This window comes from Lichenostomus cassidix, chromosome 12 (genome assembly GCF_008360975.1).
Source record: "Lichenostomus cassidix isolate B80296 chromosome 12, HeHo_3.0, whole genome shotgun sequence".
Classification (NCBI taxonomy): domain Eukaryota; kingdom Metazoa; phylum Chordata; class Aves; order Passeriformes; family Meliphagidae; genus Lichenostomus; species Lichenostomus cassidix.
The window spans coordinates 13,427,671-13,452,525 of NC_139493.1; the positions used below are offsets into that span (position 1 = coordinate 13,427,671).

Consider the following 24,855-nt stretch of genomic DNA (forward strand, 5'->3'; position numbering starts at 1 on the left):
TCTCATAAATGTTTGTCAACCTAACAGCTACTGACAGAGTAAATCCTACAATGAAGCCATGACATTTATAAAAGAAATTAATCTACTCTGATTTTCTGAAAAATTTGCTGTAGCATGTACTTATTTATAATCTTTCAAAGATGAGTGAATTCTTCAATCAATCATTTTATGGGAACCACAATCTTTTGTATTCAGCCTTTAGCCTTAGGGAAGAGTTAACTAGATGCAAAAAATAGTATTCATAATAAAGTTAATATTACATATGGCAACATATTAACTTGGATAATCTGCTTCTGATTTAAAAACAGGTATAGTAGTTGAGTTACTAAGCTGAGTACTTCAAAAGGCAGGTTCTATGCACAATATCCACACACTAGGCTTGGCTTAAATAAACAACTACAATCCCTTGAGACTCTACATCCTCCTCAGAGTTATACCAATTCTAACATTTAATTAATTACAATCTGGAAGCTGGAAACTTCTCTGCTCCATGGGAGTCAAGTATTTGCATGTGATCATAAGACCACAGCAGTTTATCACTCATTAGCTAAGTCATTATATTTTTAGTGTTCGTGCTTAACACCTCTTATCTGCAAGTAAAATGCACTCACTTAAAATATGAGCAGCCATGAAAAAGTGGCATTAAGATGATTCACCCTGCAATTGGGGTTGTCTCAGAGCACCACCTAGTCATTACTAATCAAGTCAATACATGAAGAGAAATAAATATAAATCTCCTTTTGCGTAAGGACACACAATTTTAAGATTAAAAATTCCGTTTTGTCTTCTACATAGAATGATAATGATAAGCCCTTTTAACTTCCCTTTATAAGTCAAAATAAAGGCCTATAGTTACTCCTTTTTAGTTGTCAGAGAAATAAGTATTCCACCACGAACTTAAATTCGTATAGTAACATTCAAATTCAAGGATTCAACGTGAAGGATTTTCTTTCTCTCCAGTGAGACTTTAATATGCACTATGACCGGAGTCACAGCAGTTGGCAGTTTTGCTAGTCTTTTCTAAAATAAATGGTCAGAGGTTTGCAGGGAACATCCTGAACTGTCTCTGCAAACTGTAAACCCATGGATTTGAAACTCACAGACTTCTTACTCATGGTTGCTCCTCCGAAGTTTTAGAGCAGAAAGGATAGGAAAACTTGTGCTGTTGTTCCCTAGAATTTCCCTGTTCCTGCACTGCGAGGGGGTTTCAAATTGTGCAGTGCAGCAACAGCTGATGTTCAGGGTGTCCCTGCTCAGCTGCTGAGCGCTGACCCTGGGCTGTCTGGCACTCTGAATGCTGCCTGCCAGCTGAGGAAATGCCAGCTTCATACAAATGTCAGCCCACCTACCTGCCCTTGCCCAAGAAACCAAAGTATCTCTATCATTAGTGACCTCTCTAATAGTTCAGCAAGGAGCAGGCGTCAGCATTCTACTCTGTAATTACGCAGACTATAAGTGTGCACACAATGACTGTGGAGAGACACTCAAATCCTTTAAGTTCATTGATAGCTGATGAGGTTACCTTTCAGTTCATATCACTCAAGATTTAGTACTCAGTAGAACAGATAAGCTTCCTACTATTTATCAAGGTAAAAAAGTACATTATTATGTGAAAACGTCAACTTAGAGCCTCCACTACCAGCTTTCTTCCTGTGAAAAATGAGAAAAAGTGGAAGGAAATGAATAAACAACTAAGTGAGTAAACAGCCTGAGTAACTGGACCTCTGGCACCTTAATTTGTCCTTCACACTTGCCAGGGACTTACTCTGAGATTACTGGCTAATAATAGGACAGACCATATATCTCAAATACAAACTCTTCAGAATTCCATACTGGAAACAAGAGTTTGATACAAAATACTTATGTGGGATAAAATGAACACACTCACTTGCATTTTAATCGTTTGAAGATGTAAGTAAGATTTCTGTGGGTTTACACTTTTTCTTCCACATTCTGCACAAATGTGGTTTACACAGCTGGCTGAAAAATTTCATAATCTCTTCTAGAGACTAAATCCTCTTCACATGACAAATATCCATCTCACAAAAAAAAAAAATCTGAACTCCTCAGTTCCCAAATCCAAAGACTGAATTACCTACATGTAAATTTTGTCCTTTATTAGAGGCGAAATTTTTGACTAAGAATATTACAAGTTTCATACTTCTGTAAAAGCAAATTCAGAAGTATTTCATGGTTTTAGTAGTATTTCACAGAGTCATATATCAAAGAATATAACATTACTATTTATTCTCCATCCCTGGAAATGTTTAAGGACAGGTTGGATGAGGATTTGAGCAACCTGATCTACTGCAAGGTGTCCCTGCCCATGGCAGGGGCATTGGGACTAAACCACATTCAAAAGTTCCTTCCAAACTAAGCAATAAAAAGATAGAATCACAATCTTGACTAAGTGATGAGATGTGGAATTTAAACTAACATTTCTGAACACATAATCTTGCTATTCAAAAACATCTTCAGTGGTACCATTCCCACCAGTTGGACAGCTCCCATCATTTCTGAACACTCAAAGTATCATCCTTTCTTTTGCCATGTGCAATTCCTGCCGAATGGGGTGTTGTCTGCCTTGGTTTCATTCACAGATCACCTGTTCAAGGAATCACTGAACTTCCCAACTAAATACTGAGGGGTGTTTGTGCCACTAATGTAACAAATAGAGGCTTAACATTAGCATTTTCAGATACACATGAAACACCGTATGGGAGCTTGCTGTATCTTCTGAGACATCTAACATTAACTCCCCCAAATTTCCTGTCCTACTGCTGTTTACCTAAATGTCACTGCTTTTGCTGTATCACTATGGGAACAGTGGCTGTTCCTTCTGTTCCTATATTGCCACTACCAATCCCTTTTTCTTCGCCAAAATTTGCTGCCAAAACACTCTGCGTACTCAAATTTAAAATATAGCCTCTAACAATAAAATTCTCCAGAAAGCATTCACCAGAACATCAGCCAAACCATTTCCAGATAGAGACAAAGTAACTGTTGTAGATGAACTCACTGGATACCATTCCACTGTTGATACAAACCCTATTCACCATATCTGGGATGCTTCACAGCCTCAAATTTACTTTTCGTTTTGACAGCACTTTAAAGCAGAAAGCTATTTCATAGAGGGGAAGCTAAAATTCTAAAAAGATAAAGATGCTGTCCAAGAATACCAGGAAGTTCAGGGTAAACTAGACCATTCAATGTTCATCCCTGAAGTTCTTGGCTAAAGTCTTACCTATGTTCTCTTTCCTTTTCCTGTATGGTACCAAACTGTTTTACTTCCTCATCCCACATAGCTCAGCACTCCTTTTAAAGAAAACAACTATTTCTGTGAGAATGAAAATTACTAAAGCCTCATCCCTTCAGCCTGCCATTGCTTGAGTTTTGGTATGAGAAGTGGCCTGCATGTGGGGAAAGAGTGAACACAAAGTTCCTCTCTTCCTGTTCTCAAAAATCATGCAAAAATAACTTGGAAATGTTTGTTTCTGCTTTATTTGGTTGCAGTCAGATGGTCTCAGAAGCTGAAGCTAAATCAGCAGCCCATGTATTTTTTATCCACACTGATACACGCTCTCAGCTGTGCAGCGCTTAGGGAAAACAGAGATGTGGGAAGCAGTCAATAGTCTTACTACAGGAGACAAAGTCCTTTACAAAAGTCACAAGCCTAAGCCATGCTGACAGGCCAGCTCTGGGCATGCTCAGCCTACCTGGGCTCAAGCTGCATTACCTTGGGGTGTTAAGATGGCAAAGCCTCCAGCAAGTTTCCAAGTTCAGGGTAAGGTCTCCTTATGGCATTAGGAATGCAGATGGCACACGTGCCAGGCTTAAGGGCAGCTTGCACCAACACCCTGTGACCACACACTGACCTGGAGCACTGGCCAGCAAAATAACATGGCCTTTGCCAGAAACATGCTTTGGTGACTTTCACTTAAATGAGATAGTTTCATTACATTTAAGACAAAATGTAAAACATTTTAAGTACCATTCAACTTAGTACTAGAATGGAGAAAAGCTTTCCAGTCTACACTGTGCCTCAAGACTCAGGGCAGCTGAGGCACCCCAAAGGAGGCAGAGACAGTCACAGACTTTGTACCTGGAACTATTCATCTCCAGTTTTCAGTCAGAGCACAAACTAGGAAGCATCATTTAATACCATGAGACATGAAGGTACAGTTCAGTTAAACATTGCTCCTTTTTATCCCTGAATTTTTCAGTTTTTCTGAACTCAGTTGTGTCAAGAGATTTTGAGACCTTATTTTAATAAACATACAAGAGCTATGTTTATACCTACATAACTTGGTAGGCTGCTTTCTTTCAGCTTTTTCCTTCACTATAGCAAGAAATAAATTATTGAATAACAAAATTTACTTGAATTCAGAACTACTAAGTCTTCTTGTGATGAAGATAAGCATATAATTACTTAAATATAATTTCATTATTAATTACTGGCTTACACTACGCATTACTGATATGTGTTTTAAAGGATCCTGAATGAATACAGGAAAAAAAAAAAAAGTAATGGCATCATAATAAACCCAACAGAGTGAAAACTGCACTAACAAAATGTCTGATAAACATAATACAGCTTTGGGGTATTTGCTACTGAGTTCCTTGGAAGGACTGCATTTGTCTGATTAGCTGAGCCGCAGAAGATGCCGTCTTGCTGGAGGCTGCTGCACTCTGCAGCCACCGTCAGCAACCCAGAAAAGTATAATTACCAAACTACTGAACCTGATTAACAAACACTTCTTATGCTCATATTCTTACATTGTAAAGAGATTTCCTTTGTGCTGAACAAATGTAAGCAGCTCTGTAGGCTCCTTTGTGCCACTGGATCTCCAACAACATTTTACTGAAATGCTGCCTGCTAGTTCAGCACAACATACATAAGCTGTCAGGGGTGATTAAATTCAACATATCACCTGGTTTGTGTCACATGAGAAGAGGACAACTAAAACAATTGGGCAAATTCATCTTTCAGCTAAACTATTTCCTCAAACTAATATTTGAGGTACCTTAATTATTACAAAATTTGCAACAAAAATAAATTTGAAGACTCTGCAGGTTCTTTGTCTACTGTGACCACAGACCATGGCTTGTATCATGCAATTTACTACACTAACAAACAGAAAAGTTCAGATCCTTAATAATGGCATCATCCAAAGGTATCATTCTACAAGACTACAAATGGTAACAATTCTCTACCCCCTTGAATAATGATCACCATGAACAAAATTGTAACAGCAACAGAGTTAGACACTGCCCAGACTTCTAGTCTAGCATCTAAACTCAAAATGTACTGGCAAAACACCTTTTAAAATTAAATAAGAGCTGGGGGAAAACATCTTGGTTCATAACTAAATAAATCCATGCAAATCAATCTGCTCATCAGTTCCAAGTTTAATATTACTATCAAGTCCTACAAACACTGAACAGTCAAATCATGTATCATGGTCAGTCATGCAGACTTCACTGAAAATTGTAAAATTATGAGCATGTATCTCAAATATTTATTGAAAGTTTTGTCCCAAATGCCGAAGTCAAGCACCTACACTTCTGAGAAATACCACACTGTTTAATCAAGGCATTCTTAAAAAAAATTAAAAAAAAAAAAACCAAAACACTCTAAAAGCCCTTTTCTTCATAAAAATAACTATGAAAAAAATCACAAAGAAGAATAAGCAGCTAATTGGCTTTATGAAGTGAATTTTATACAAGCAGAAATTACACTCATGGTCTCAATCTCTTCTAAGGCAGGTGGTGAGGGGGGAAATACAATGATATTCAATTTGCAAATCATTAAATGAAAATGTTCTCACAATTGATTACACAATGACCAAAAAAAAAAAAGACATCACTTCCATCCTAATTAATATTCTCCCACTATCACTATATATTCATTTAACCTTTCTTGTGGCCCTATTCTTCCAGACAGCCCTGCAAAAGAAAGGTTTTGGTGCATGACAGAAGGATAAACAAATCTGAGTTCTTGCAAAGCAAATGGTAAACCAAATCATACATTCAATTAACCATGACTGAAAACAGTTTGTCATTAAAGCTCACCAGATTAGAAACTGCATTTCAGTTGATTTAACAGCTACATGAGTCTTTTGAAGTACTCAGGGACCAGCTCTCTAAAAGCACCCAGAACTGCTCCAGTTTTGCTCAAATTTAGCAAGCAAGCCTCAGCCAGCACTTGCAAAAGCCATGGATCCCAACTCTGTGGTATTTTCAAGACACAGCACTCACACATAAACCATGTTAAAAACAAACACAGCTCTCAAAACCTAATATATATCTGATGTGAATATCTTTTTAAAAGAAAGTAAACACCTACACTGCATAACAGAGTTTTAAAACAGGTTTTATAGAGAAAATCCAAATAACATTTATGGCAATCTGTGTTTGGTATGGCACTGCTACACAGCAACACAAATTTTCTCAAAACTATGTGTTCATTCTTTGAGTAAAACTTTCAGAAATTATTTTCAGGGTTTCCTGTAACACAGAAGCTATTGTCAAGGAATAGAACCATAATTAGTATTTTGTTAAATTTACATACTCAATAATAGAGTAAATGAGTAATTCACAGGGTTTACAGAAAGTCAGTAAACTAGTTCAATCACCAGGATTTTTCATGGGTTTTTCAGAGCATTTTAAAATCAACTTTCACTCTATTCCAACAGTTTGCAGAAAAAGTACAAACTTCTCCCACTCATCTTAAATGCTCAATTTATATTTCAATTACAGTTATTTTAGTACCAAATCTAACTACTTTCCCCACTGACCACCCAACTGATACAGTAACCAATATGATTTTTCTGTGGTTTTAAATGAACAGATTTACTTTTATTACAACCAGTCTACACTTCAACATTTCACAGGCATATCTTCATCAAGCAGGGAGTAAGGGAAGAGTGGGAAATCACTGCTCTCCACAGAACAAAGAACCCCAAAAAAAAAAATATTCTCTAGCACTGCAGCACTATTCTTGTTGGGAGACTGGCTTTAGGCTATAATAGAAACAGAACTCTTCCTGGTGTATGCTCTCTCTCCCCAGGCAGTTTGCCAGTAGTGCACTACCAGCAAATCTCTTTAAGGAGAGACAAGCCCTTAGTAGGAATTCCCCACAGGAACAAGCTTGAGACTTTGAACATGGAAAAAACATTTCCTTTCAAATGGGAAAGATGAAGTACATCTTTTTGTAAGGCCTTCTGGTCTGGACAACTGAGAAGCTCTCTTGCATTTAAAAAAAAAAAAAAAAAAAAAAAAGGTTTTTTAGTGTCCCTAAATAAAACCTGTAACACCACCAAACTGCAGATCTTCATCTTCACATATCCCTGTAATCCAAACAGACATTTTAGGATCCAGCTACTTCAGCACAGATTAAGTTGTAGTGGGACACACAAAATAAAGAGGAACAAAGACTTGACTATGTTATTCCCAAACCTCTACAAACCCAAATGACCTTTGTACCAGTTGGAAATTGCCAGTCATCCTGATCATATCTTTCCTTTGGGAATGTCCCTCTTCCTAAACCAGAGTGTGAAGTAAAATTTCTGTTTCATTCACAACTAGAGATGGACTTGACAGATGCAATTACATTCACCAGAAAACTTCCAGAGCTAGTTCATATTACTGGGGTAGTGCAGCACAGACAGTATAGGCCCAGGAACTTACTGCAAGATGAAGTAGGAGTAAAATACCAACAATTCAGATTTTTCATCTATTTTGCAGAGGTGTGCATTGCAATACAAAGGGAAAAAAAGTCTTCTAAATTCAAAATCTGCACTGAAAAATCAAAGTAATCCATAATAATTAGCTAATGCATATTACTCAAGTTTTGAGCTGACACTAATACTTAAAAAATTGAAATAGGGGATAGGGCTGAGTACTACATTACAATATTTTTAATAATCCCCTTGGAGAAATATCATTAAGAAATTCTTGCAAATGTACAAAGGTTACTTACTGATGCATTCTGGCTCACCTAATAACCACCAAATAACTTCATTATTAATTTTCAGAAAGATAGGGCATTTCAGAAAGATAGGGTTTTTCTTGTAGTTAAATAGTTATTTCATGGGGTTTTGATTGAGAAAATACATGTCAGGGTAACTGACGAACATGAAATACATTTTAAAAAATTACCAAAGCTATCCCTCAGAGTATTTGCATATAGACAAAAAAGCTAATCCAAGTCTCCTCATTTTAAGCCTATGTGCAGGTTTTTTTTCAAAATTGAACTACTGACTTTCTCACAGGCTCCTGACTATTCATACACAGCCATGTAAATACATTTCACTGACTTGAATCAATACACAATGTAAAATTCCTGTGGTATATCAGTAACAATTACTTCCTATATTTTTGAATCTTTTTTTAAATTCAACTTAATAGCATTTTCTCTTAAAACAAATTAATCTGGTATCTTTAGTATGGGTAGCTTGGCTAAGTATACACAAGTCGCTGCAAGGTCTCCACCATGTTTTCCCACGCAAAATGAAGTATTTTCAGTACAGTCCAAATTATCTTACATCTTTCCTGAAAAGTTTACTTGGGTGACTTTTATGCCAGCTAGCAGAGACATTAGGAGAGAGCACTAGCTAAGAATCCAAAGATAGAAAAATATCAGAAACACAGTATCAAGAAGTTATTTAGATTGGAAGATTTTCTAAGTGATTGGAAAGAGAGCCAGGCCTCAAAAGACCCTTGAGTGGAAAAAGTAAACACAGCAAAGACAGCAGATAAACATAGAAATCCTTCTAAGATACAACATAGGACATTTAGTAATTAAACAAAAATCTTTAAATTTACTAAATGTGGTCAAAATTTATAGAACTCTGCAACAATATTTTCAGATAATCTATGTATAGAGGACAACGGGATGTAAGGTAAAAGCCAACAACCTTCTCAAGGGATGGATTAATTAGTCATGTGGCCCTAGAACTGAATGAGTCATCGAGTTGCTAATGAGATAAGGACAGGAAGCCTGACACCTACAAGTCAAGAGTTCAGCTGGTTCTTCTCAGAGTACTCTCCTGCTGTGCCCTAGATTGAAGGCACAACTCTGGCTTTCCTCCTGCTGGAGGAACTCAAAGAGCCACGTAAAGCTACTTACAGAGGAAATCTTTGCCTGAAAGTAGGACACAAACATTACCTCTCTGTGGCAGTGTCCCCCACTACGGCTCTCCCAGTCCCACCTGCCTGGGATAAAGAGGCATCCGGAACCATCAGCACCTGAGCTGTTCTGCAAGCACAAGCTGGAGAGAGAACCTTCAGCACAGAGCCTCCCTTAGAGAGGGCTCCCCACTGACAGTGGCACTCAGACAAGGCTGAAGAATGCTGTTATCAGGGGCACAGAGTCTTTAATGTGGGACGTAGCAATTGCCAATTTGCTGTAATTTATACAACTGGGTCTCCAGGCCCCTGACTCTGCTGTCAATCTCTTCTCAAACAGAACAGTGTCACCACTGCAAGCCTTGGGGTCTAGTCACAAGGGATGCAAAGACCCAACTCAAGCTTCAGTGGTGTCATTTTCATCAAATCTGGGTCAATGGATACCTTCTTAGTCATATTTTCTTATTAAAAAGGAAAGAAAAAGAATAACCAACAATGCTTTGACCACTGCCAAAATGCAGACTTGTTTGTGCAGGCACACTGCAAAGAAAGAAGCCCAGTGCAAGTCAGGCCAACGGGAAAGGCAGCAGGAGGCAAAGCACAGAACAGAACATGGGACAGCAGGATGATACCAGGAAGACAAACTGAGGTGGGAGAATAAGATAGAGAAAAGCATGCTGCACAAGAAGAGAAACAGGTGAGAAAACACAGAGGGAAGCCAGAGGGTAGAGGCAAAAGATAACAAGAAAGAACTGAGTGGGAAATTAAAGACAAAAGATGTGAAGGGAAATAACATACCACAGATGAGAGAAAAAGGAAAATACAGGAACAGAGGAAAGATACATACAGGAAACCCTTTCTGTTAGAAACTGCTTCTTATCAAGCTCAGGCAAGAAACACTCCCAAAAAGGAGAGCTCAATCAAGCATAAAAAGTAGAGATCACCTGAAACTTCTGAAGGCAGATGAAAGTAACAACATTAAAATATGAAGCAGTGAGCTAATCAGCACTTCATCCCAAAGTATATTGCCCCTGCTCCGCTCTAACAGGAAACTTCAGTTCAGTAACAGTTTCACCCATCAGGACCCATTTGTGTCAGTACATTCAGTGATTAGGGACTAATTACTGATGAAGTAGAATTCAGGATTAAGTTCAGTAACTGTTTCTAAAGTGCATCACTCTGTACTGCAGTCTGTGCAATACACACAGGCATGAGAGAACTACTCCAGTCAAAAAACAGAAGAGATCCCTTCCTCCTGCCTCTCCTGGCACACATCAAAGACACATCAAGGTGTTTTAGACAAAGGATTAGACAAAATTCCCCATAGAACACAGGACTGTAACACTTGGCAAGTGGTCAAGCGCAGTTCAGTCTGAATACAATTCTTCACTTCTGCTTTGTTTGAATGCATTGTTTTGTATCACTGATGAATAACACTTCATTCCTGAGAGAGAATAAGTATGACCATGAATCCACTGAGCAAGAAGATAACTGTGGTGCACCCTTGATCCCAGAGACTGACAAAAAGGCAAAATACAAACCAGAGCTTGTGCATTCAGAAGACAAAAAGATATTTAAAAAAAAAAAAAAACTGATGAAAGAGACCCCTATCCTATAACATCATTGCTTATTATTACCATCTGCTTCATTCAGCCATCACTATAATGAAAAACCTTTTCCTGCTTCCTTAAGTTATCATAAATACCACATAGCATGCTGCTGGCTCTAACAAAAACATCAATAATCACAACTTGCAACTCAAAGACAAGTGACCAACACAGAAACCCACAGCTAAACCATCCTTACACTCCACTTGCACTGTCAGTCCTCTATAAATAGTCTACCAAGCCCTAGATATAATATCCATATACAAACCAAAATTTATGAAGCTGAACTTGAATTAAAGCCAGAGTGGGGTAGTCTCCTAGCAAGATCAGAGTGTAGGGCTTAGGTCAGGCATCCACATCTACATGCAGGGAGCTAAAATCCTCCCAGACCTAGAAGGTTCAATGAAGATTAAGATTTGGTCTGTTCACAAAACAGACAGAAGATGTGAACATTATTTACAGAATAATCCCTACTCCCAGGAAACCCAGGATCCAGCAGGATCCCAAGCAAGCCCAAAGATTTCTAACTCAGCTCTTCTACTGTATTCCCTCACAGTGCACCTGAATCCACACAAACCAAGGAAAATTGTCAGTGAAATACCACAGCAGAGACAAATCCAGACCACTGGTTAACATATTTCACTATGGAGAACCTCAGTCAGAAGAAAAGCCAACACTGCTCATTCCAGAGCTATTTATTTCATTAGACTGAATACACAGGATGTGTCTGTGTGCTCCCTTAATGAGTTTAAATCTCTCCCAGCACCTGAAACTACATTGTCAGTATAAATTCTCTCATTTGAGCAAACTTAGTGGAATGACTCAACTTCAGGAAAAACAGGATGCAAATTCGAATGAGATAATTTAAATGGACAAGTAAACTTTATGTACATATAATTGGGAAAGTTCAAGAACCATTTTACTTAAAATAGATAAGGATTAAGAATCTCTTTCTAAAAGGAAAAAAAAATTAGATAAATTATTTCTGCTTATACTAACCTGGTCACATTAGATGAAAAAAAAGAAAAATCATCAGGGATGAAAATATCCATTGTCTTTCTAAATACTAGCATGCTATAGAATTGAAATTGGGTCAGAAACACCAGACAGTAACCCAACAAAACTAAGGCTAGGAACATTTTTTCAAAATGATTAGCCTCTGACACAAGTAACTACTTTACCCTTTTCATGTAATGCTTTCTGAAATTAGTTATTAACGGATCTTGGGGTGGATTGACAGCTATGGAAATTTGTGCCCTGAATTTCTCAAGGGAAAAAAAAGAAAGCCTGTTGGTTGGCTGGATACACAGCTGCATAACTCATTCTTTACATTGACCTGAATTATTCTGCCTTTCATCAGCAATTTTTATTGTCCATATTTATTTAATCTTGATTAAAAAAAGTCAACTGTACAAAATAATTTGTTTTAAGAAAATAAGTAAATACACAACACAAATTATGCAAACATGTTCATAACACAGAAGACCTCATATCAACCCTAATTTTCCAGGTAAATGAACTAAAATTGCCTACTTATTGATATCCAGATCTTTATTTCATTAATTTCTTCTCCCATCCAAAGAGTCACATGCAGATTTTGAGTGCACAAGACCACTCAACTCCACTATTTCAAGATGGAGTTTAATATATAAAACAAAATCATTGCAATGTAATTCAATATTATCCTTGAGTGATAGACTTTGTAAGTTTTAGAGAATTAAAAAACAGTTTCTATTTTAGCTTTTCAAGCACAACCCTAGTACACTATTTGCACTCAAAGAAATACATCTTCACACACCACTTACTGCAGTATCATACTTTTTTTTTGAAAGATCATTTATACCAGCAGTGACTGCTTTGAAAATTCTCATTTATGTTCCTATCACTTTAAAAATGTATTAATGTAAAATTTCCCACCATCCTCTCATTAAAAATTAAAACAGCCAAATAACACCACTAGAAAACTGAAAACAGAGTAGACAAGTATACTGGCAAAGGCAGTAAACCTTCAAGTCTGAAGCAAGTAACAGCTAGTAAATATATTAAATCAATATAAGCAGTAGAAACACTAATTAAAGCTTTTATGCCACACAAATAGGCAGATACACACAGCATAATATTAATGTACATTTCTCTCCAAAGGATTTTACTGATTAAAAAAACCCTCATTTTAAACACACAACAAAGTAGCACCTAATACTAGAGGGAAAAACACACAAAGCAATTCTATATACATTTGATAGCATCACTATATATCAATGTCTTTTACTGAAATTACCTATATTTAGTGCAGTCTCAAATACTAGCAGTTAATCATGACCATCAAGTTAAAAGCACAGCAAACAAACATAAAATAAAAATTCCAGAGTACTTACCAAATTATGATTAGTTGAATTAGAATCATCTTCTGGGAATGGGATGTAAACAGCTAAGGCCACACAATTGGCAAAAATAGACAGTAGTATAAATATGTCAAATGGTCTGGAAAATCTTGTCAAGGAACTCATGACTTATGAGTATCTACAAACTTTTAAGTCTAGTCCTCCTTTCAGCATCAACAATGGTAAAACAAGTTTTTACTTTAAGGCAATCTTTTGACTGATAACTCTGACAAACACTTCATCACCTTTAGTTATAGCACTATATATACCATATTATTTTCCATCACAATGATCCCTCAACGTCCTCTTCCTTTTGAAAAAGAGTGAAAACTATTACTCATGCTGTCACAGAGCACTTTATATTAAATTCCAAAGATGAATATAATTACCCAGTCTTAAATCAACATGTGGGTCATCATAATGGGCAAGGAATAGTCACAGAGCTGTGCTGTCCTCATATACTTATGGAGGTCTCATTAATATACATTTGTCCAAAGGAGGAAAATCATTTGAAATATAGTTCATAGTAGCATATGAGAAAGAGTCCTAGAAAACCACAACTGTTCTCTTAGAAGCGAGTTAGAAAGCTGTACAATTGACACAGGAAAATTCTGAGCCCTTCCATGTGTCTGACAGTTGGATTCCTGAATCCTGGCTCTGGTCGGGACAGATGAAATTTTAGGTGAGTAGAGTGGAGAATAGAACATCATGGCTGGCTTGGCAGCCACACATGTAGAGAGGCTACAGACTTTCACACTGACAACAGCATGGACTGCAGCTCTGCTTTTTTATACCAGAGCTAGACGACAGCAGTTGAAACCTGGAGATACCTTCTGTCTTCCAGAAAAAAATTTCTTCATTTTCTTAAAATTCATACATATGAAGCTCATCCTTCAGGGTATCATTGATTTTCCTTTCTCCCAAAGAATTTTACTATTCTGAATGACTAGAAACATGGAGGGACCCAGATGAACCTATCTGTGGAAGTTTGGAAAAGAAGCACTTTGGACTTCAGCTATGATTTTTGGCATCTGTTCCTGTATTTGATGCACAACTTCTGGATATGTTTCCATAAGAGTCCCATAAAAGACTGGGGTAAGAGTACTAAATATATTCAAAAGCATTTTTTTGCCAGTTTAAAAGGTTCCCTGGGAAAAAAAATATATATATAAATCCTACAAAGCCCATATGTCCCATAAGATGGGTTAAATTTTGTTTGTTGGCCTATAAAAGGTTTGTCACCTTAAGGGCCAAGTTTATGTTTACAAAGCAGATCAACATCAACAGCTGTTACATTGTGTGCAAAATAAAGTTACAACAGCATTTTCCAGACTGAAGCGAGCAATTGATACCATCACAAGACTGACAACCTTGTTTTATGATGTGGTGCTACTGGGACAAATTCTCGCTGAGTTATTCCACTCTAGATCCATAGTAATTTCATTTACCTGACCTTAGCCAAGGAGAGGCCAATTTACTGAAATTAGTTGGACTTCTACCAGTTTAAATGAAAGAAGAAGCCATTTCACTATCTTTAATTTGCAGTTGAATTTTGCACAAAGAAGTGAAAAACACCAACCCTATAAATGAGTAACAGCTCTTATTGCCAGGTTGGCTGTTCTGTTTATAGTAACAAAATGAGTTTTACTTCAGTAATCTACTGTCTTGAACAGCTGTTTCCCATTACAGGGATGTTGCCATGGCTAATAGGCTAACATTTTTCTCCTTGCACCTCAGCAAAACTATTTTATATTTCAAACCTTTTCTCGGTGATTAAATAATATACCCAACCAACATGCTATCAGTTCCGCCAGAAAAATACACATATTTCCACATCACAACCAGTAAACTAAAGAAAGCCATCCTTCCCATCACACAGGTCATGATGAACACAATCCAGCATCTCTGATCTCCTATCTAGATGTACATGCTTCCAAATGTGTCTGGTGGGATTGTACAAGTCCAGAAGATTAATATATTTCAGACACTTGTGTGTGCTTAGATCAATTCCTTGGCTTAAGTAAAATCTTCCCGACTTTTAGTTCCTGGAAAAACAATCTTTTTTAAAAGACTTCTATATCTGACTCATTTGCCCGAATGGCAATACGCCAAATTGCAATATGGAAGATCCAGGTTTGACATCTTTGGTCATCTCCCTAGCGCTGGATGGCTAAACGCATTCTGATCCATTCTGCCTTTTTTGGAAAGGAAAAAAAAAATGCAATGCTGAGATTTGCTGGAACATAATGTAAGTTTGAAAATGTTCCCCCAACTTCTTCCAGAAAAAAGGAACAGCTATGAGCTCTTCTCTGACTTTGAGCTATTCACTTCAGTAAATGATATTCTGTGTCAATACAACACAAGAGACCACCTTTAACAGCAATTGAAGCCAAATTAACTACCATTGACATTAATGACAGTTGCCCACACGGACAAGTGAAGTGGCATGTAAGCTGTGATGCTCTAAGAGATCCTGTAAAACAATCCCCTTGACACAACCTGAAAACGTAAAAAAATTATTTTAAAAAAGCAAACTGCAACAAAGGATACTTCCATTCTACTAGACTAATGCAGGCTCTTCGTATTGGATTGTTGAGGGATAAACAGAAGAGGGCACGGGGTGGCCGACTATTGGACGTATTACCCTGTTTTTTGCTCTTGGCATATTGCTGGCGTTTTCTTTGGGACAGAGATCCTACAGGCTGGGCTGTGGTGGTACTCATGTTTTGGGCAGCCTTTGCTTGTCTAGCAGCATCGATTGCAGCTTGCCAAGATAGAACAGTTTGCTTGGATGGTGCTGAACTGTTTGACTGAATAGCTGGTCCGTCACCAGGCAGAGGAATCCTGGTGCTACTTGCATAGTTCACCTCTGTGGGACAAAAGAAAAAAGTACTTGGTTATAACTTTTTTATGCTAAAATGGGTCCTAATCCAAAAAGATTGTTTAAAGACCTCTTGGCAGTGTGATGTTTCCATTACATATATAGATATATATATTCATACATTTGTGCTGTAGTATAGGCAATTCAACAGCAACAAAAAATGCTCAGGAATCAGTTCTATAACTTCAAGTTTGATGTAAGCATTGACACACAAATGCTTCTCATTTTGATTCTTCCACTTATGACATCTTTTCCTAACTGGATGGAAGCCTTCCTGTCCTTCTGTTTATTCACTTTAACATATCTGATCCTTAAGATCAAGTTTGCTGTACCACCTTAGCATTTACTACTTTCCCAATTTACTTTGGTTAAAAGAGCAGTTGTTTAAAATTCTTACGCATTGTTCAATTAAGAATAAGCAGCAAGGTAGAGGGGGAAGTCCTGTAAGCAAGTTAAATCTTGCCCTGCTTTGCATTCTCAAAGAAAAATGCGTGGATGCCTCCCACGAGCGAAGATCCAATATTGTCTGCAATAAACACGTTCAGAAAGCTCTGCTGTCTTTCGCACTAGAAATCACAACCATGAACCCATTGTAAAAGGATAAGCTTTGGTTCCGTGAAAGGATGGTGTTTGGCTTTTCTTTTTCACGACAATTTAAAAAACAAACTGCCCCTTCCAAATAATAGTCGAGTCCTCTTTATGCAGATTACAGCAAAGAGGCAAAACACCACCTCCTCGCAAGGATCCTTCCTCGCGAGCTCTTTGACTAGCGCAACAGTCTACTCCTACATGCACCTGTAGGAAGGAGAGGCTCCTGAGTGCGATTCAAAACTTGATGCCTGGGTGGGAAAAAAAATGGAGGAACGGCACAATATACGTGCTGGGAATTCGGGCTGGCAAGAGAGATGACTATGAAACGGATCTGCCCAGGCAGGGGAGGAAAAATCGCTCCCCGTCAAGCAGCGGAGAGGCAGGGAGAGCACAGCCCTCCTGCTCCAGACGGGGGGCACAGACCGAGGGAGCGCCGCGAAAGCGCGTGGATGCGGCCGAGGCCGGCACCGGCCCCCGCTCCGGGGGCGCGGGAGCCCTAAGATGGCTCCCCGGGATGGCGGCGGGGAGTGGGGGGGTCACGGCGGGGCCCCCACGGAGCTGCCGCGGGGAGCGGCACCGGCGCGGCGAGCGCTGGCCAGCGGCGGCGCATCAACAGCTGGGTGACACGGGGGGCAGAGCCGCCGCGGGGGCAAAGGTGGCACATCTACGTCCAACATTTTCCCAAAGCAGCCCTGCTTCCCCTCCCGCCCCCTCTTTTTTTTCCCCCACACCCCCCCAAGATAGAAAAGCAATGGCACAGCCATCTCCCCCGCCTTCCGCCTGCCCTTCGGGATGCCATGAAACGTGTCTCGGCGCAAATAAACCACCCACCTACCCATCTATCTATATATCCATCGTCTTTTTAAATGGATGCTTGAAAGGGAAACAAAGCCCTGGTGCCTGCGTTCCTCGGGGGCAACACAAACTTGCTGCCGATTGAGGAGGGCGGAATCATTTATAAACAACAGCGGGGGCTGTGGCAGCGCCGGAGCCCGTCGGCGGAGCGGATCAGCGCCGCGGAGCCGCGCGTCTCGCCCCCGTGCGCCCCGCCGGGCAGGGGCCGAGCGCATCGCACTCGCCGCCTGCCCTCAGCCCCCCAGAGCCCGGCAGCGGCAGCTTCATCCCCAGTTACACACGGATGAGGCAAACGCAGCCCCGGCCGCGTCCTCCCGCAGCTGATATTTATTAATGGCCCCAGGACAAGGCACAGACGCGCATAAATGCACTCGCACGTTGGTCACACGCCGAGGGCAGCACCTTGTCCCGCCTTCGCCTCATTCCCTGCCCTTCCCGCTCCCTCCTCGAACATAGCCGCTCGTTTCTCTCCCATCCCAAACCGACCCCATCCTCAACCCCTTCCCTAATCCCCCCCAATCCCCGACTCCCAAATCCCTCATAAATCCTCCCCCGCCCCCTCCCTCCCCTCAGCCCCAAGCACGCCGCTGCCCTTGGTGGGCGCCCCGGCTCTTACCTTCTGGGTGCTGCTCGGGCTGCTGCTGCTGCTGGTGCATTTTTCTCACTTTCTCCAGCGCGTGAGAGGAAAATGAAAAAACAAAAAAGGGCAGAGACGCCCCCCAACCCCACCCCGAGCCAGGTGCGCGCTGCCCCTGCGCTACCCGCTACCCGACCCCCATGGTAGTGACTAGAGACGTGCGAGGGGCTGCTGCTGCTCCTCCTCCTCCTGCCGCTGCTGCTTCGCCGCTGCCAAATCCCTCAGAGTTTGGGCCAACATGACACTCACATCCGGGTGACACGGGATCTCTCCATCCCTAGCAACCCGGCTGCTGCTGCCGCCGCCGCCGGCTCCTCGGTCCCCCTCCTGCCGCTGCTGCCTGCTCCCCGGTCCCCCTCCTCCTGCCGCCGCCTGCTCCGCCTCGGTCCCCCTCCTCCCGCCGCCGCCGCCCGCTCGCGGTCCCCCTCCTCCCGCCGCCGCGGGCTTTAACTCCCTCGCTGCTGCCACCGCCGCCACCGCCACCTGCTGCTGCGGCCGGACGGGGGCGCGGGGCCGCTCCGATCGCCCGCAGCTCCGGCACCGCAAATAGACCCGCGCCCGCCGCCGCCTTAACCCCGTCACCGCCGCCCCGCGTCCCTCCCCAGCCCCCTACCCAGGGCAGGGACGGGGGAAAGCCCGGGGCACCAACCGCGGCGTCAGCGGCTTTAGCGTCTCCCTCTCGCCGCGCTCCGGGCACCGCGTCCCCGCTCTCGGCAGCCCAAGGCTCTCCGGCCGCTCCGTCCCTGCCCGCACCGCCAGGAAAACCTCCGAGTCATCCCAACCCCGAGCTCTCCGCTGACCTGTTGAAATGCCGTCATTCTGACTTCAAGCTAACACTGAGATTGTCAAAGTTTATCCAAATAAATTAGTTGACTTTGAAGAAAAATCATTTTGGCGGTACCTCCCGCTGCAGAACCCTCTAACATTCATTTCGGTTTTGTCTCGTTGGTGGTGGAGCTACCCCAGAAGTGCCGTGTACTGAGACACGTGGCTGGAGGTACTGTGAGCTGTTACCACAAAGGAGAAAACTCGGGACAGACACCTTCCCTTACGGCTAGGCAATGTTTCAATCACTACAAAAAGTGATTAATGAAGTCCGATAAGAATTATAGACATCAATTCTCATTCGAAACAGAACTGATGCTTCAAAATTTGTTTGTTTTCTCTGCAATGAACGTTTTCCCGCATTTTAAAGGGTATTTTCACTATTTTCTTTGAGCAAGCCATAGTCAAATTTGGTGGGTTTGAAGCCTTATCTTTGACAAAAAGTGGTATTTTGTTAAGAAAACATTTCCATGAAACTATTTCTACTACACTTTTCCTCTGCTACTTCCCTATTCATGTCCCTATCCGCTCCTTCAACCATTCTTCATCCACAAGTATCTCCATCTAATTAATAATAAATAACATCTACAGACAGTAATTAGAAGAAGAGCAATAAAACCTTAATACTGCTGATATTCTCCAGGGATCCAGCGAAGAATGCCCAGCCTCCAGCTTTAAAAGAAGGTCTCCCTTGGGTAGAGCCTATCCTTTTTGGCTTTACCTTTGTTAATTAAAAAAAAACTAAAAAAAAAATTAAAAATTTATCGGCAAAGCTGATCTAGAGAGCAACCTTCCACAGATGCTTCTTGACCTCGGGTTCAGCACTTCCCCTTTTATAATTTTCTGACCTAATGGGCTCAGCTGTTGCAGGTTTGGTTGACTGGGGAAGGCACCCCCTCGTCACAAGTGTCATTACAGCACAGCTGTTTCCAGTTTGAACAGCCTTAACGTGCTTAGGTACTTGCCTCACATGTCCAGAAATTAACTACAACTTCTACTGTGAACAGCCAGATAGTTAGGTGTCAAAAATGCTTGGTAGATTTTCAAAAGTATCTAAATCAAGATTAGTTGCCTAACAACCACTGCAGGCACTGAAGAAGGCACCTAATGTGCTTAGCAGGAGTTAGTGCCTAACCCAAGTACTTACTAAAGTACCTTGGCAAAGCTGGACTTTAGCATCCAAAAAAATTTCTTTTTAATTGGGCTTATGAATTTAAGAACTGAGGCACTACTGAGAAATTCATATCTAATAAGGCCTGGATCCAACACAAACCAAAACATCCCCAAAAAAATGGCTGCTTCCCTTACAAATGTTTTCATACATTTCCTGATTTTGGCCTCACCAATGTCTATTTCCTAAACCCCAGTCCTTATAACAACAAATAGCAGTATGTACTGGAAGCTAGCAAATACTTTTCAAAACCAATAAAACAGAGAGAAAAAAAAAATTCACAGTTGGTCCAAACTTGTAGGCATATAGTTATGCATATTTCAAAAGCTAACTGTCTCTTTATTGGCAGATCAAATTACCTATTATACTTTTGAAATTAAAGTTTAAAAGGAAATGCAAGTCTATTTAGAAAGTTTTGAGAAAGTATTAAGGAACACTGATAGCCTTTACTTACAAAAGTGTTAATTACTGAAGCCATCAATTCTCTGAACAGCTGTTTTTCCTTCTTCTAGAAACTTGTGTCTAGTTGCTTCCCTAAGATTGCTTCACTTTTCTGTCGGTTTGATATTAATTACTCATTCCTGAATGAAATTGCCAGCATTCTGTGGATGTTTTAGAGTATGTCCCAGCTACTGTAACAAGTGATGACATTTTGAATGGAAACAACCATTGTTCAGAGAAGAAAGAAATATGGATGCTCCCATCTGCCTTAGCTCTGTGCCACACCATATTCAGTGTACTTCATTTAGATGTTATAGAATGGTAGAGCAGGGAGTAGATACATTCAATATTAGAATACATTTATTGCAGATTTCCAACTAAATTACCATGATTCCCCTCTTGATAACATTTACTGCTTCTCAGGGATTTATACTCAGTAAGGGAAAGAGGCAGATGGAGAAACAGCCTCTTCCAGACATCATAGGAGCAGAACCCATTAAGAATTTCGGGGTGTTGTGCAGAAGGATAAACCTGCTTAACCAAAACTTCAGCCACTATGAACTCGTGGAGTGGAGCACAGCAATCCTGTGCAGCAGATCATTGCAGGAAGCAAAAACAAATCCAATTGCAATGCATGTGGGAGGAACTTACGTAACAAATACATAATTTTATAAAAAATGAGAAGCTACAGAAGTAGCCTTGTCCTTAACAAGGCAGGGATTCTCATTCATGCGGGTTAATCCATTATTAATTCTAATAGTCCAGCTGAAGTTATTACTATGCTAATATATACTAAACTATTACTATCCTTATACATGGGAGGAATATTTTAATGAAACATTGCTATGTTGCAAACAAGGACTTGAAGGATTAATGCTTGTCCATGTTACGTAGTTCCTTTTCATTTTGTATATATTTTCAGGTGCATTCTCTCTTCTTGCCTAAAGACTTTTATTTTCATTCTTCTCATCTAAAGTACAATAGAGCTACAGTTTGAGTTTGAAGATCTAGTTCAAATTTTTATCTAAAAAAGACCATGATGGAATTCAAATATGTCCATATATTTATGTCATATCAGTGAATATCACCTTTCTGATGTCACTACAAGTAAGGATGACTCTTCAAAGAACTTAAAATAGCACATTGTTATTGTGGATGTAGTTTATATAGACAAATATAAAAAATACATACTTCTGAAAACCCATTAACTTGGATCTCAAAAGTAGATAAAAATGTGCATAAAGTGGATTTTAAAATACATTAATCCACTACAGAATAAAAATGATGAGAGGGAGGCTTAATTTTCCGTGTTATTGACCTTATCCACACTTGAGATTTAATAGGTAAAAGAACTTTCAAGAGGATATTACACTGAATTTTTATATGTCCTCTGCAAGAATAGCCTTTTATGGTTTTGCATCATTGGTTTTTCTAATAATTTGTATGAACAAAGTATCCTGATACTAAGCAGAATTTTGATTTTCTTCTCTCCTATTTAGCACTTGAAAAAAAATTCCAGATACAAGAAACCTACCACTCTGAGGTCTTGCCATGTAATTATTTGCATATAAACTCACCAATAAGAATTTTTGCAAGCTGAATATAAATGGAGTAACACTACTTCAGTGTATCTGGAGATTTAGCTCTATATTTCATGAAAAAAATCTCACTGTGAAAATTTGTACAAAGACAGGGAGAGTGAGAGAGAGTGAGGGAGAAGGAGAGAAGACAGCGGGGTGCACAATGCTCTTTTCATTTGTTTGGCTGAGCTGAAGCTTCAACTGTGTCTCAGATTGCCTCTGGATTTAAGAAATGGGTGATGCTCTCCAGTATTGCTTACCAACTCAACAGAAGTCCAATTTTCTTTTTCCATCCCCTCTGCAGAACTTTATGGAATGGTACCCAGCTAGTAAGGAACAACTGCAAATGTGGTTTTGAATTAAACACTTTCTTGTATGTCTGCAACTATATTTTTCATTATCTCTATATGCAAATATAAACAGTGTTATCTGCTCCGATCACAATAAAAATCTCTTAAATTTAAAATCCAGTTGGACTTTTTCAAAACAAATTACTAAGAATGCCATGAAATGTGTTTTCCTCACTAATTAGATTCTTTGGCTTTGTGAGGATTCAATTAGGATGCTATTACTCAGCAACACAGTTTGTAAGCTTCTAGCAGTTCCTCCTCCTAGCTGCAGTTCTTCACTATTTTCAATATTTACCGTTTCTTTTCACTAACTTGCTTTGACTGAAAATACAGCCAACTAAAAGTTGTTGGATATTCTGTTGTTCTTTATCTCAAAGGTTCATTTCCTAGTAGTCAAAAATCAAGAAGTCATCTTCTCCTTGTTCCCCTCTGATCTACAGTCATGGATTGTCTTCCCATTTCCCCCCAGGGATCCCCTGTTATTAACAAATACTTTCACTCTCTGTGTTATCCACCTTCCAGAGCTCTCACATGCTTACGGCAGTCCTGCTCCTTTGGGGCCCAAGCGATTTGGCTTTGGTGAGCACCAGACTGGCTTTCCAGCCAGAAATTATTTCCAACTCTATTACTGTGCTAGCAAGGTGAATTGAAGTGGTGACAGCAGGACTACATCACCTTAAATTTAGAGTATCCATATTTAGGATAGAAAACATTTAAACTGTTGACTGCAGGAACACATTTCAAACTGTCATTTAAGTAGATTCAAAATTTTCTCTCAAGAGTTTCATCTCTATTTTTAGTGCTCGGTAGAATGATGATTTCACAGATGGGCAACATAGCCAGCTACCAAAAAAATTCCACTACACATAATTGTGCTTGAAAATGTCACAGCGAAATGGATGGATGACTCACAGTATCAGCACATGTGCCTCATGCAAACAAATAACTTTTATAAATACAAGCCACACTCCAGTTTTTTTCAGAACGTTCTGCTGGTGGCTTGTGATGGAGTTTCAAAACCCCGCACCGGAGGCTGGAAGACTACTAAAAACTGCACAGACTTTAGACAAGCAAACACATTCGTGTGGGGGTTCTCCCCCGGAGCCTGCGGGAGACAGTAGCCAGGCAGCTGCAGCCCTCGGCAGCGGGGGCGGCCGGACCGACAGCCTCCGGTGGGAATTCCAGCCCGGGAGATGCTCCCGCTGCTCCCTCCGCACCCCTGCGAGCTGCCCCGGGAGCTGCCCCAGGCGCTGCTGCCGAGCCGAGCCAGCCCAAAGGGAAATACGCTTTAGGGCAGAGTTGCTGCTCTGCCTACAGAAGCCCTTTGATTTCTCCTAAGAAAGCCCAAATGGACCCTTTCAAATGTAAACTTGCTTTGCGCTTTTAAACCAACTTTATCTGCTGTGCTATCTGGAAGTCTTTTTGCCAGAACGAGTAAAATTCATTTGGTCTGTATGAAATGTTAACAAACTGACGCAGATATTAGGGAATTTGTAAAAATTCATGTGTTTTAACATTTAGCAGAATACAGAGTGAAATCAAATTCTCAGGTTACTGACTAAATTCTTCAGTTCCTAAACAAGACACATTACCTGGGCTTCAAAAGAATGTCTCTTGGCAGATAGAGGAAACCTGAAGTTAGCAAATTTCTCTGTAGAACCTTTCCCAAACAGATTTTCAACATTGCTTTGAGAGACATTCCTGTCATAAGAAGACTACAGCTGCACGGTTGAGCACACCAAGGTCAAGAAATGTCCTACTTCATTCTGGGGCTGTATCATGACACAGTTTCACATGATCCATTCTCCCTTTTGCAGGAATACGCACTATGCTGTGTGTGAGACAGCCAGCATTCACAGCCAGAAATGGAAGGTAAATATTCATATTTATCTTTTCAAACTATTAATTAATTTATGTATTCAGCAATGGATACGACACAAAATGTATTCCAAACTTATTTTGTTGGAAGGCAATTTTCTACTGCAGCAAAAGCACACAGGATTTGCCCATTTTCAAAATGAGTAGGTCTAGCAATAGGCATAAACTAGTTTTAAAGTAGGAATTAACAACAACTATAAGAAGAAAGTTTTCTCTCTGTGCTAATTAGTACCTACTGGAGGAAAGGCAGTCATGTCTCTTTGTTGGCATTGGCATCCCACATTGAAACAAGAGCCAGAGATAATAAGAAGATCACAGGCCTATAGAGCAAGGGGAGAGGCACAGTAACTGCATTAGAGAATGGGGGAAACAAATATAAAATGCTACAGAAGAGAAACACAAGTCCAGATTTCAGATCTGGAGCAAGCATTTAAGGTCATTTTTCTTTAAAATCTGGCATTCTTACAAGGAGGTCCAATGAGGTGCATTACTCACAGGAGTAAAAGACTGCAGTTAAATAATTTAGGAG

At 40.2% G+C, this 24,855-nt stretch overlaps 1 protein-coding gene across 13 annotated transcripts in view; it reads right to left on the reverse strand.

Moving 5' to 3' along the window:
* The window catches only part of CACNA1D (calcium voltage-gated channel subunit alpha1 D), a 165,991-nt gene extending 147,521 nt beyond the window's left edge, over positions 1–18,470 (reverse strand). For 10 of the 13 annotated variants that reach the window (XM_085072735.1, XM_085072738.1, XM_085072733.1 and 7 more), the window contains exons 1-3: positions 18,061–18,468; positions 15,668–15,986; positions 13,112–13,217 (exon numbers count right to left, since the gene is read on the reverse strand). In XM_085072735.1, coding sequence (XP_084928861.1) covers positions 13,112–13,217; positions 15,668–15,986; positions 18,061–18,100 — 465 coding nt within the window. In that variant the 5' untranslated portion in view covers positions 18,101–18,468. Of the gene's footprint in view, positions 1–13,111; positions 13,218–15,667; positions 15,987–18,060 lie in introns of all 13 variants that reach the window. The other 3 variants (XM_085072741.1, XM_085072745.1, XM_085072743.1) reach the window with 3 other exon arrangements.
* Positions 18,471–24,855: the final 6,385 nt, after the last annotated feature.